At 33.3% G+C, this 15,063-nt stretch overlaps 1 protein-coding gene across 1 annotated transcript in view; it reads left to right on the top strand.

The window, feature by feature from the left end:
• Positions 1–15,063, top strand: part of LOC145266419 (transmembrane protein 41B-like) — a 96,332-nt gene that overhangs the window by 44,422 nt on the left and 36,847 nt on the right. Inside the window, exon 2 of the mRNA XM_080122084.1 lies at positions 11,464–11,716. Within this exon, the coding sequence (XP_079978210.1) occupies positions 11,464–11,716 (253 nt within the window). The remainder of the gene's footprint in view (positions 1–11,463; positions 11,717–15,063) is intronic.

Here is a 15,063-nt window from a genome sequence, read left to right as displayed (position 1 = left end):
TTTGATTTATGCAGATTTTGTATTTATTATTATAGAGTCCATACTCTATTGATCATTATATTGTACCCAATATATAGTAGTGACTTCAAAAGTTTAAGAAAAAAAAAAACCATCAGTTAGAATCGAAACCAAAACATATAGCTCTTCAATTCGATATTTTTTAATAATAAATTTGAAGGCTTCTGATTGGTTGATTGTCCTAACCGTAAGTTATAAGTAAGATTGACGGAATCATTGGGGGCATACCCTCATCAGTAATCAAAAACATTTTAACATAATCACAAGAAGTATTCAAGATTGATATTTCTGGGTGACTATGTTTAAAAGGGATCAGTTTGAAGTCATAAAACCTCAAAATCTTCTAAAAATTGGTGCTCAGCATACACGAAGAACTGACTTGTGCAGGAGGAATTAGTGTCTTGCAAAGAAAGGAATATCATCAACGACCCTCTGGTAGACAGAGACAGAACACTCCCACCTACCTCTGTAAATCAAGCTCGGCTTAATCAAACAGTTTTCGGTAATCAAAGGCTCTGGACAATGGTGGTGACTGCTTCACTTGTGCCAGGCTTTTCCAGAATTGATCATGGAGAAGTTGAAAGTTGGCATCTTTAACAGTCCTCAGATCCAGCAGTGCATCAAAGATTCATAGTTCAAAACCTCAATGAACAAAGTGGAACTGGAAGCGTGGAAGGCATTTATTCTGGCAGTGAAGAACTTTCTTGGCAATAATAAGGCCAGAAACTATGCAGAACTTGTCAACAACATGATGACTGTTTTCAGAAACCTGGGCTGCAACATGAGTATCAAGATGCACTACCTATTTTCACATATGGACCGGTTTCCTGAGAACCTGGGTTCGATGAGTGACGAGCAGGGGTAGAGATTCCATCAGGGTCTGAAAGAGATGGAGATTAGGTATCAGGGTCGCTGGGATGCAGTTATGATGGCTGACTACTGTTGGAATCTTAAGAGAGACCTCCCTGCTGCTGAGCATTCCAGGAGTTTAAAAAAAAAGGAATTTTAAGCCCTGAAGTTTTACCAATGATGAAGCAAATTTACACGTAATTACCTTTTATTAATGCACACCATTCAGTTTCGAGTAATCAATGTTTCTATTGTGTAATCAGTATATGTTTTTGGTAAAACATTTTTTTTTCTCTCTTAAAAAGATATTTAGGATGTGTTGACAAAAATCAGCTGATAATGCTACAAAAATGGAATCGATTTTGTCATATGGTCTTATTTTTTTTTTATTTATTTAATTTTTTTTTTTTTTTTTTTTCAAATCAACTTTGCACAAAAACCTAACCGGATGGAGAGAAATGGGTGCCATTTTCTGATCCGGCAGTGCAAAAATACCGTAAATCAGTAGTAGAAATCTCGACAACATTCAAAACAAAAAATTGTTGTCCAGCGATTATACACCAAATATATAGTAGTGATTCCAAAAGCAAAAAGAAAAAATGTTATTTTTACAAGTCATTTCTTAATATTGATCACGACAGGTAATTGTTTTTAAAGGAATATGACTTTTTTAAGAGTAAAGTATACAGATTGATGTAGAAAGCACGGTTATAATTAAGATTGTGTGCTCTTTTTGATTTTTGGGTTCTGCTGTCCATTTGACTGGATAATTAGTAGGGCTACGACAACAGCATATTCTTTTCATTGTTTTTACTCTCAAGTATATATCCAACACAGTAGACACAATTAATCCACCGAGAAACACATCACTCTACATGAAATCATATAAGATATCAATGGACAAATACCTGAGAATCAAAACAAGGAAAAGAATATGCTGTCGTCATATAGCCCTAATAATTAGATATAGTCAAGCAGACAAGAAAGCCATTCTCAACGTAACAAATAATCAACCAAATTGTTTTTCTTTTTTTAGGGTTTTTTTTTTTGTTTTTTACAATCAGATTTTTTATCAAAAAAACATTTTACAATAAAAATATTTTTTCTTTTAAAAAAAATTGGTGAAAGTTCAGAATAGTTTAGAAAAAAAGCCTCTCCCCTTTTCACATGTTAAGAATGGCTTTCTAAATGTTATAGAAGGCAATGGCTTTCACATTATCTGAGCAAAAGATAATCATTAATCAGAAGGAACCGTATCCTTCTTGTCACCTTCACCTCGTAAGCAGAGCAGAAATTAGAAAGAGCAAACAATGTTGACTTAACGTTTCTGAATTTTTGAGATGCGGATTGGTTATTTGTATAATTATACTTCAGACTACTGTTCTCGTCTTGAGTGTGATTTTCACAACATTTAGGTCGATATAACCTCCGACCTTCTTCAGGTGTATCTTGTTGAACTTGGGAACATTCCCAAGTTCGACTGAAACGTTGTGAAAATCACACTCAAGATGAGGACAGTAGTCCGATGAATAATTACACCAATGTTGACTTAAAATCGAAAATCTCATGGAATTTCTACAAAGTCTCACTAGCAAATAATATTGCATTAATGTCATCAACTGCAACCATTGGTGAATCCAGTCATAAAGTGAGAAAACAAATCTTAAACTTCTTGTATTTCGTTTTTGTATGTTAATGTCAATAACTAGAGATAATCCTTGTAAATCCAGAGAATAAAATCGAAATATCAAGGCCAGATTAAATCCTTCTTAATCCACATGCATACAAACACTACGCATGTTTATTGAAATATATCAGTTATAGTGCATAATTTGAAATCTTTTATGTTTAACTCTAGATGGAAAATAAAAGTAATTATTTTTAATGAATATCTCTGATTGAGAGGGAGGCAAAAATCAGAATTATCCATTGCAGTATTTATTATTAAATGAACACTGACTTTTTCTCCTAGACATAACCTTGTTTTTTTTTCAAGACCGAGGTCAATAAACATCTCTTGTCTTTGCAATAATCATCTTTCGTTCTTGTTAGCTCTTTACATCAAGTGACTTTACATCTTGTCTGGAGCAATTTCCATAAAAAAAATTTTTTAAATTTATTTTATTAAAAACAAAAACTTATCTGCTCTTTTCAGTATAAATTAATAAACGATTGTTAGTAGAAAGTATTTGGGTTTAAAAGTCTGTTCTTGGAAAGAAACTTTGCCCATGGAATTTTTGTTTAGTGTTACCTAACACTAAACAAAAATTCCATGGGCAAAGTTTCTTTGCAGAAAAAAAATATTTACAGTTTTTATGGCTAGATGAGTTCTTGTAAATGTTTTACAAGGAGAAACCATAGATTAACGTTCAGCTGAGCATTTACTATAAAAATGATAAAGACTAGCAACGTCTCTTCCGTGAGAAAGAAACTGTAGAGAACAGAAGGGATCATCCCTGATTAGATTGCAAAGTCGATTTTGTACTGTCACTCAAGATGCTTAATCTTAATAATGACTGATAATGGTAATCAAGTAGAGAAAGATTAAGTTTTTTTGGGGTTTTTTTTTGCAAGAAAGAGGCTGTAGAGAAAAGAGGAGAGCAGTGCCCACTAGATTTCGAACTCGGTTTTGTGCTCTGTCGAGGCAGGAAAGAGTGCTCTGAGGAGCACCTCCCCAGATGTAGCAATAGTCTTTCATCTTTGGATGTACTTGAACTTTTATAGATACAGCTACAGTGAGATACTCTCTGGAGCGGTAGAAAGATCCAATCATCTTTCCAGCGATCTTAGTTGATGTAAGTATTCCATTTGCAGTCAATCCTAGGAGCTTATCAAAGTAACAACTTCTTAAAGAGAAAAGAGAGGGTTATTTCGACTGGGGCAAGATGAAGATTGGAGCTTGATTTTAGATGTATAAAAAATAACTAACCTCCTTTTTATCTATAGCACAATGTGCTCCAGGTCAGAAGAAAGAGAAACAGATCTTGAGCATTAATGCTCTTTGAAGTTGTGTCATCTGCATAAATGCGAATGAATGAACTTAAAATATGATTTTCTTGATCATTGATGATCAGGAAAAGGTTTGGAACCAGAATAGATCCGACGTTGATAGTATGTGTTTCGGATTTTTGCCCATTGACTATTTTTATAAACTTATATGAAAGAAAAGATTTGATGGTTGAAAAGATATTTCAAGATATTACATAGCAATGCAAATCTTTGTGCCAAACCCTGTGACACCACGTGGCCCCATCGACAGCTTGCCACCCTAATGTTGTTTGCCGTGAATTTTTCTTTCATCATTCCAGTTCTGGGTGTGTCCTCCTTGTCTTTTTCACATTGGTGACTATCAGTGGAGAAGCACGGGTCCACAAGTAGAAAAATAAAACAAAACACAAGAAAAACACAGACGCTGATAGCCCACATATATGTCAGTTGGACTCTGGGTGTGCATGTGTCTATGTGCTAAGGTTCACATCTACATCTTGTTGAGGCTGAGATCGTTTGTTGCCGTCAGTTCATCTTGATCTCCCAAAGCTTTTCCAATTTGACCCAAGCCATAATCTGTCTCCAATTGTCTTGAGCCCTGAACTGCCCAACTCAACTTTTATCTTATTGCAATGTCAATCGTAAGCTGCCTTTTGTCACCCATACATTGTTTCTCTTGTTTCTACTGTTGATAAAAACTTATTGGCTGTTGCACCTCATGATACTCCTTAGCTTCATAAAGCTAAATATATCTCTATCTATTGTTCAGTCCTTTTCCTATCGTCATTCATCACACCCAAATTTAAATCTCCCCTCACTTTGTCTTTGTTTATGTTAAAAACACATTTCTGTCAATTGTCTATTGATAAATCTATTTCCTACATCTTTTGTTTTCTTACTTTCTAGCACTTAATGGATGCAGGTCAATCATAGTTATCATAACCCTATCAAAGGCTATTGACATGTCGAGAGCTCTTGCTCTAAAGACAAAGACTCCATGAATAGTGACTCTATTCCTTTGTGATATTCCAGTTCATCAGCAGTTGATCTTGTAGAAAGAAATCCATATTGCTTGTTACTAAAATTGTTTTTGTTGAGATGGTTGACAACTTTATTTATTACAGATTCAAACAATTTACTCATAATATACAGGAGACTGGTTAGTCTGTACTGAGATGCAGAAGACCATTCTCCAGTATTTTTAAATACTGGGCAAACTGACAAGGTTTTCCAATTGATGGGAATCATTTCTCCTTTAAGTAATGTTTGTAATAGGAATTAGTTCTGGCTGCAGTTCTTAAACACTATCATTGGAAGGTTGTCCGGGCCAATTGCCTTGCTGGCGTCTTCGTTATTAATAAGTTTAGCAATGTCCTGGACAAATGTTTGGATGTTGCTCAGTGTTTACCATTCAGCGGTAAACTTTAGACGATAGATGGCACTGATCACAAAAAATGGAAGTTTGGTTTTTATCAGAAAAACTTTTGGCTTTATAAGAAAATGCTGTCAAAATAATTCTTCTGCTAAAAACATTTTATGTGTATGCAATAACAATAAGAATGCATTAACAATCCTAATTACCTATAAATGCTGCCATTAAAGCAATCATTTGTAAAACAAATATTTTATTCTAGAATTAGCCGAAAATCAAGTAGACGCATGCAACAGACGATATTTTGTTTTTGTTTTTTCACACCAGTTTACCAGTCAGTGGCATTCTGCCAGTATCAATTTATCTAAAAAAAAAAAATTCTTTACATGTCTCATGCAAGATAACTTTGAAATTTTAGAATTTTAGTTATAAAATAACTGAAAATCTTTATTTTTCATCTGGTTTGAACTCACAGATTAATATCTGCTCTTAGTAGGATTGCGGAGTCTTGAACTCTGAGTCGGAGGTTTTGGTAGGAGTTTGATGGGGATTTGTAAAAATGCTAAAAGTCTGAGTTGGATTTTTTTTATTTTTTTTTTACAAGGTGATCACCACTTATCAAGGCCCGGAAGCCACTCAGGGATAAGGGTTATTTCATGTACAGTATGTTAGTGTGGGGATTTAATAAAAGTGTCTACTTAAGGGGGCGGTTCATCAGGAATTTGTTTACGTTTGACTTGAAGACATCCAGGTTGTAGTCAGGAGGGAAGCAGGCAGCGTGCAGTTCTAAGAAAGAAGCTTTGTTCATGGAATCTACGTTTTGATTTAGGCACAGATAAAGAGTGGGGAAAATTTTTGACAATGGTTTCAGCTAAACTGGTGTTTTTCATAAAAGATTGGTGAGGGGGGACTAGAGATTGGAGCTCAGACGAGCACTTTCTATGGAAATAACGATAAAACAAAGATAGGCTTGCAATGTCTCTTCTGTGGGAGAGAGGTTGCAGGGAAGAGAAAAGGGCATCCCCCACTAAGCCACAAAGTCTATTTTGTACTCTGTCAAGGCAGGATAGACTGTTTTTAGCAGCTCTTGCCCAGATATGGCAGCAGTATTCCATCCTCAAGGAATCGGCAGTTTTAAAAATAAGTTGTTTTCCTTTCTCTTTGCAAAACTCAATTATGTTCTGCAAAGTCAATAACAAAAACAAGAATTTTCTTCTACCAAACAATCAAACTAAATGTGGTGAAAAAATACTTGAAGATACAAAAAAACTTTAAGCATAAAAACTGTTTCCAAAATTACTAGATTCAGCGTTAAATAACTTGAAAAAGGGTTGATATGCCATTAAACACAATGCAGGGGGGAGTTTGTTTTTTTTGTGAAGTTACCTCCCTTGTGCTGGGCACGTGCCCAACATAAGCATGTGAATATGTGCTTATAAGTAATATACGTATGTGAGTATTTTGCAGTGTGGCATTATGCATGTGTGTGTTGGTTTACCTTTGTTTTGTTAGTGCATGTAGTGTGTGCAGGCTGATGAAGGCTGGTGCATATGCAATTGAGTCTTTTTTTTTCTTTTTTTTAAACTTGCCTCCCTTGGCCCTAACATTTGTGGGGAATCATTTGGCCATTCAGTTTCAACCGATATATGATAAAAACAATTCAATCAATCAAAACCTCTACAATTACTTGTTCCACTTTGAGTTAATAAAATAAAAAAAAAAAATCATATATTAAAGAAATTCGTCTTGCATAAAAAAATCCAGTCTGTTTACTTCTGTATCATTTTCATGGATAATCTACTACTACGACCGGCAAAAAATCAACCGAGATTAGACCATTCCTATAATGATTTCATCCCTATTGATTGCAGTGTAATGCTGTTTCTGTGCAGTTCTAGGAGGTCGACCCTCCTACGTTTTGCCTTCAATATTCAAGAAGGGGTTAGCTTATTGCTAATTGCCTTAAGCACACTTACCAGGGGATGTTGATGGGGCTACCCAGGCACTTTTGCAAGTGTGAGTGCCCCTCCTCGGTAGTGCTGACTTTTTAATCCCACTTTCTGACTCTGGTGTCACAGTTCTTGCAGTGGTAGAGAACTAAATATATCCTATTACTACTGCACATTTATTGTTGCGTTTTCCTCGAGTTCGAGGGTTGGACGTTTGGGTCATTGATTTGGTCGAATGGCTTCTCTCTAATTGATTCAATTCATTACCAATGTTTCTGTTAAACTATGTTTCAGATCCTGCTTGATGTTATCACTCCACTCTTCCTAGGTCGACCTCTTGGACAGGCTCCAGATACATCAAAGATAATGATTTTTATTGGACACTTATTGACTGCTATGGATTGAGTAATATAAATCTCATTTACATACGTGTTTAATCTGAGTTTATGTTGAATCAGGTTTAACGTTTTGTGAGTCGAAATCAGAGTTTAGGCCAACGCCATCACATTTGTAGTTTCAATTTTCATTGTGCATCAAATAAGTACCAAATTTGTATTACTATAAAAAGATCCGGCGCTATTACAGAATTGGGATGAGATTTTGTAGTCGATAAATGGAGTTTTAATTTTTTTAAAAAATGGTTTCAACTGGATTTTTTTTTTTTTTTGTCAATTCTAATAAATTACAATGGTAGCTTCCAAATTATGCAGTCGAAATTACCTGACTGTTAATATTAAAGTTGTTTTGTTTAATAATTCATTATTAAACAAAACAACTTTAATCATGTTAGCAGATAAAAAAATTGCCGCCATCTTGTTTAAATCAAAACGGAAAATTACCTCCCTTTTGAACTCTCCAGTGTCTTATAATCGTTTTCATCAAATTCTATTTTTTATTTTCTTTAATAAATACTTTTCTACCATATCGATTTTCGTAATTTTTTTATTTAATCAACTTAAAAAATACGAGGAATACGTAGATACCATTATATCATGCGTAATTCAGTATTACGATTTCCGAAATTTTGTCCTAATAGTGTAGAAGTTCCGAAGATGCTAATTACTAAATAACCTCATTTTGAATCGTACAACAATGCTTAAGTTGAATCGGTGCAAAACATTTGTCTTTAAAAAACTTGGCAACAGTTGACTGTAGAAATGGTTTTGCTCATCTATAGGTTTGTGTGTATAACATACACACACACATATATATATATATATATATATATATATATACACACACACGAGGAGCATTCGAAAAGTAATGCCTCCTTTTTTTTTTTTTTTTTTTTTTATTCCACTCAAATGGATCAGAAAGGATTGCAAATTGTATTGAATTTATGCATTCAAAACCAATTGCAGATATTGGCAATATGAGATTCTGAGAAAGCAACCTTCATTCATGGATTTGCATCACAAGCAGAGATGTCATTGAATTTCTGGCAAAAGTGTATTGAGAATGTTGGTGAGTACGTAGAAAAATAAATTCTGGAGCACAAAAGCTCGCTCATTTTAATGGTACCACTCTCGTTTTCATAGCTCTACATCTTTTGGAGTAAAAAATATATAGAAGGCTTTACTTTTGGAACAATTCTCGTGTATATATTTCATGTATTCGCATAAAATAAGGAGAGATATTTTATGTATTGATTGCCAGTATTTCAACAATGCTTACTATGTGAGTAGAGCTAGTAAGTTATGAAAATATATTTATAGCAAGTGAGCTTAATTGGCATAAACATTTTCATAACTTATATATAACTAGCATGGGTGCCCAGCATTGCCCGGGTGTTCGGAGGTGTAAAAGAAAAAAACAAGTTTTGGTAGGGAGGTCGGCTCGAACCCGAATCCTTGACGCGAAGGTGAAAAAGAAAGTGTGCAAAAACCTGACATCTTACCGCTCGGCCACAACGGGACGGGAACTGAAAAGCGTTTTGATTTAACGATTAAAAAGTTAAGTGACAGGTGCGTGAATTTAATGTCAAACATCACGTGACTTAACTTTGGCTGCAAGCCAGTTTTCCCAAGATGTTGGGAAAAACTAGCTCCCCATTAAAAGGGGAGTGTCCAAATGAACTGTCTGATATGACAGGTTTTGGCCGCATTGATCAAAGCTCATTGCTTTCTGGACATCCCCGGCACGAGTGCCAGGGAGGTTCATTTGCTACAGATTCAGTTTCACTTAGATACGGAAAAGCCAAACAAACACACGTAGACCAAGAAATAGCGCAAAAAAGCATGTAAAAGTTGCCCAAATAAAAGATGCATGCAACTTCGTTTCGTAAATCGTAGATATTATAATCTAGGTAGCATATAAAAAGTTCTAAGAAACAGTGACACCACCCCCCACGAGCGCTCCCCCCAAAAAAGTCTTTGTCGGACATACACAAAATGTGCACAGACTAACACACATTTTGCCTTTTATATATTATTATAAATAAATGACAAGTCTATATTCCAAATTTCATGATGTTGACCATCTTACAATTTATTCCTTTTAAGTATGTTGAAGTTCACAATTCTTGAGTTCTTGATTTTGTAGTCATGCCTATATGCATTTTAGTTTCATTTAATAGATTGATAGGTGCTATTTCTTCTGGGGAGTTAAGGGCAGAACATTCATTGATTGATATTAATGATTTTGCATTACGTAACTGGTGCTTTCAAGAATTGTGTACGTTAACATACTTATAGGAAGAAATTGTAAGATGGTCAACATCATGAAATTTGGAATGTAGACCTTTGTCATTTATTTGTTATATGCTCTGTAATTAAATTGAGCTTCATAAATTAAGGATTGGTATAAATAAAAGGTAAAATATAATTGAAAAAACGTTTCCACAGATGTGTGTGTATATGTTAAACACATCAGAATTCTATTGTTTATTATAACTTATTTTTTCACGTTTTCTAATCTTTTTGTGTCAAACTCCAAAAATAATACTAAATGTTCCATAAATATCGCAAACGTTTTTGATTCTTTATTGAGACATCCTCAGGTGACAAAACAAATGAACAAATAGTTGGAGAAAAGAAGATATAATCCAGCTGAAGAATGCTGTTATGTTAGCTTAAATGAAAGAATACTGCTTAAATACATAATTCATGCACACACATCTAAATCTGTATCGGAACTGGAAAATTTTATACCTATTTTTCAATTTCAAAAATGATTGTTTTGTTTAAAACTTCATATTTTATCACTGGTACTAATCATAGATGATAAATAGTATGCGTTCAAGTTTGTGTGTGTGTGTGTGTGTGTGAGTGAATGTTTAAGAAGGCTGTTAGCAATGTAGGATATACTGGGATAGTAATGTATGAATAAAGACTGACAACCAAGAAGAGCATTTAAATTATAATTTCTTCTCTGCTGTTATATAAAAAAGTCACTGTGTGTGTGTGTGTGTGTGTGTGTGTGTGTGTGTGTGAGAGAGAGTTCCTTCCTCATAGGCTCAGCCATTTCATAACCATCTTTTGCAAATCGTACACAAAGCTAATTTATATGTCTGGCAGTGTTCTTAGATAGGTTTTGTAAAGAAATTCATCCGATTTTAAAAATAGCTTTTTTACAGGGGAATATTTTAGTTAGACTGGCAAAGGGAGATAATAAAATTTGTGCAAATTATTTCTTAAAAAATGAGATTTATTATAATCTGGAGATATGTCTTAATGGTAAAGCCTCCAACTACACACTGACTGATCCCCTGTTCAAGCCCGGGTGGACCTCACCATTTTATTTGAATTTTTTCTTATGAGTTCAATTTACAATAAAAGAGGTACCATTTAAAATCGCCACAAATTATTTCTGCTGTAATTATACATACACAATCTGTATAAATTAAAATATGTTTAAGCGTATTGTACGACCGGGCTGCCAGCTAGTTCATATATCTCTTCATTTCTCAAATCCTCTTTCATGTATCAATCAGTGAATATGAAATTACCATTAAATATATTCGGCATGGTATAATGTCTTTGATAATTTTGAGAATGAAACCTTTCCTTTTCAAAAAGAAACCAAGCCAAAAATATGCCTTAAAAATAGAACCATGAATACTTTTGATTTGTTTTCTGTGAAGGGGTAGGATTTTGCTATTGGTCAAGATTTATGTTAAGGGGGCACAAGTACAAGAAGTTAGCTGGAGGATATTCCATTAAAATATTTGTAAAACAATTTTTACTTGAACACTTTGAATAATTTTCCAAGAGACCATTTAAAATTTTTTTAGTTGACGATAAAGTTTAGAAATTTGTTTTTAAAATTTTCTTTCTCTTGTGTTTTCAGATTTGAAGCATTTATCTGGTACCTATTTGAATGACCCCGTGTCCCAGCAGTCAATTCATCGCCAAGCCGGGGACAGCTCTGACATGTCGATGCCCTCTCATTCGAGCAATGGAGGACCCACCCCTTCCACAGGCAGCAACAGCCACAACAAAACGCAAAACAATAGCCGAGCTTTCATGATCCTCGGTGCCATCTTCCTTTCATCCGTCTTAATAATGACCATCATCTATTTACGATTTCCGAATATGGATCCGTAAGTCTAAAAACGAACAACAGGGGCTAATGTGTAGATGCAGCAAATGGTTGCTGAAATTATGTAAAAATGAAAACAAAAGGAATTTCGTATGCCACATAAATTATGAAGATAATTGTTGGTTCGGAAAGTTTGCTTCAATCCGAAAATAATATTTTCGGTATTAAATAATAAAATTAATCTTTTTACCATTATCTCCAACCATCAATTGACTGTGAATAATGGTTCAGTGCCTATGTTAAATTACAGATTTCACACTTCCAAGGATTGGCTATTAATCGATGCTTGCAATCCGTTGAATCATTTCAAAATCGTCAGCCAGTTTCGTGACAGTCAGAATGTTATTTCTTTCGTCTGCATGACATCATTGTCATAAACATCATTTACAATACTTTTTGAATGCATTCTAAAAATTCAGCAGCCATTTTCTTTCTAGACAGCTGTGTCTACACATTACTAGAGGTCTTATAATATATATTAGTGTTGCGCTGATTAATCAGAATTGGAATCGAGAATCGAAAAAATTGGAACTTATAGGGGAATTGGTATCAGAAAAATTGGTACCTATTTTCCAATTCCAATAACGATTCTTTTAATTGTCTTTTTCTATTTATTTTTGTTAAGAGCAAAATCTTCCACTGCTGGTAGTAATGATAAAATAATAAATATTTATTGATTTTTAACTAATAGTAAACCTAAAACCTATAGATCATCACTTACAAGTATATTTTTTACGCTTGAGAAACATCTGCATATTTAACCTGTATTTTTACGATAATTGGGAAAAATAACTTCATAGTTAATTATTTAAAGATTTATAAAGAATCAGAATCGGTAATTGTATCGGAATCAGGAAAAATATTGGAATCGTCCCATCACTAATATATATATATATATGTGTATATAAAAAGTTAGTTGAAAACTTTCAAAGTGCTCAATTATAGGTTATACAACAGCTAATACTATTTTATTTAAATATCATGCACATGTCTGTTGGGGATACCCAGGTTTCAATCTATCCTAGATTTAGAATATCTGACTTGTTTTGCCAGAAAAATGTCATTTACAAGACTTGTTGGATGCATTCTAAAAACTCAGCAAACATTTTTTTTTCTTAGCCGTTGTCTACACATTACCAAAGAACAAATATTTATTCAGAACTTTATGGGTGTCATATGAAGGAAAATGCCTCTTGAAACTAAACATGGCAAAGTTACTGACTGACCAAGCTTATAGAGACGCTTGGACGTATCTAAACTAAAGCTGGGGTGCTTGTTTGGAATAACAAAACTCAAAAAATTGAATTTAAACTAAAAAACAATGTTAAATACTTAATTTATAATGTCTGAAAACAATGTTATCAACATAATTAGTCACAATTAGTAACATATTACTGCATTATTACATAAAACTGATGAACTTGTTTCACTTGAACCCCCTCGACATATATGTCCCCCGACGAACCCGCTGAGCAATAAGATCTCACCCCTTCACTGTTGTTGTCTATAAATGCTAGAGCTTTCTATTCTAATAGTTCCTTCTCTCGAACAGCTAGACTTTGGAATTACCTTCCTGCTGCCTTCTTCCCTGGCTGTACTGATATGCAGAAGTTTAAATGTAACATAAATATCTTGTTAATCTTTCCTAGAGATGGCCTCCAAATAGTAGACCCTTATGTCCAAGTAGCGATACGCTTTGTAAGAGGTGAACATAAGTAAAAAAAAAAAAAAATGTACTTTGCACGATTCATTGAACAGCCATTATTTTGTTTGGAATGTAACATAAATAAGGGAAATAACTCTGTTTAAAGTTCAATAATTAAAGATGCTTTTAAATGGACTGTAAAACAGACTGCAGTTACCTCCCCCTATGTATTACTTAAGTAAAATTTGCAATTTCTTTCAAAGCAGTTTTTATTAATAAATAATTTATTTTATCATTTTTCGTAATTTTTGGATATTTTAATTTCGACGTGACATGAAGTAGATAACATTGGTTTTACTTGAAATTCAATTTTTCGATTTTTGTCCTTATTCCGAACAAGATTGGTTTATTAATCAGGGCTCTACATTGCAAGTGAAACAGTCGCATTTGCGAGTGATTTTTTTCAAAATGGTGACTAGAAATAATGAAACGCTTATCTTTTGGTGATTGTATTTCGTATTTCTTTCACACACAATCTTCTAAAGCTCCCTACTGAATGAAAAATGTTTTCAACGTTTTTTTTTTATATATATAAAACGAACAAAGTTAAATTATTTAAACAATAAAACTAGAACAATATACTTTTTTTTTTTTTAACGAAGGCTGTTTAAAAAAATATCTGAAAAGATTAGAATATTTATACCTTCAAGTATCAACATAAAATTTGTATATTTAGAATTACACTTATTAAAAAAAAAAATACAGAAACAATCTTTATGATGTACATATTCGTCACAGAATGAAGATGTCATATTCTAAAAATCATGTGGGTTTGGCTAGTAACTTTTTTTTTACTTTGGTAGTAAATGAAAATATTTAGTTGTCAAAGGTCAACTAAAGATAAGTTTGTGAGTTGTCACGTCTTTGAAAACATTTCATAAGGTTAATTTGAAAGCCAAAAATGATATGAAATGTTTTATTAAATGATTTAAACCTGTTTTAAAAAATTTTTTCTGAGACTTTCAACATAATACACCTTTTTCAAAGAAGACTATTGGTTATTTAGTTCTTTCCTTTTTTTTTCTTTTCATTTTTCTGGTGTTGAGGGGGCCAGCCCTCATGGAGAGAGAAAAGATATGTCCGATTTTATTGTTGAATTCTAAATGTGAATTCAGACTTAAAACAGCTGTCAAGACATATCCTGTCTCACTCCACAAAGAGCTGAAAAAGGTGTATTACACTGAAAGTTGCAGAAAAAAGAAATGGTTTAAATGATTTCAATCATTTAATATAAAAAAAAAACATAATCGTAAATCCAGAAACAAGACTCTTTTATTGGCATAATCTTTAGACCAAACCACTCTGTTTCTTAGTATGCTTTTCAAACTCTGAACTTTGTCCATTAGTTATTTTTCTTTGCAATACATATCAGAAAATTGGAATTACTAATAAGATTTTGATAATAACATACATAAGAATAGGTTGACAAGAAAGAATCTTTTTTTAATTTTTTAAATCTGGCTAAAAATAAGGAAGTTATGGTCCACGTGGATGAATATTTTTCCCTCTTTAAAAATAAGTCATATCTTTGTTAAAACACAATTTTAAGCAATAAAATTTGACATAAGTGTATTTTTGTGCAAAGAATCAAAATATGGCATTGAAAATCTCCAGAAATTAAATTTCTAAGTGAATGCATAAAT

This window comes from Euprymna scolopes, chromosome 41 (assembly GCF_053919585.1).
Source record: "Euprymna scolopes isolate OS-2025 chromosome 41, ASM5391958v1, whole genome shotgun sequence".
NCBI classification, from domain to species: Eukaryota; Metazoa; Mollusca; class Cephalopoda; order Sepiida; family Sepiolidae; genus Euprymna; species Euprymna scolopes.
This window is presented reverse-complemented; position numbering and strand designations above follow the sequence as displayed.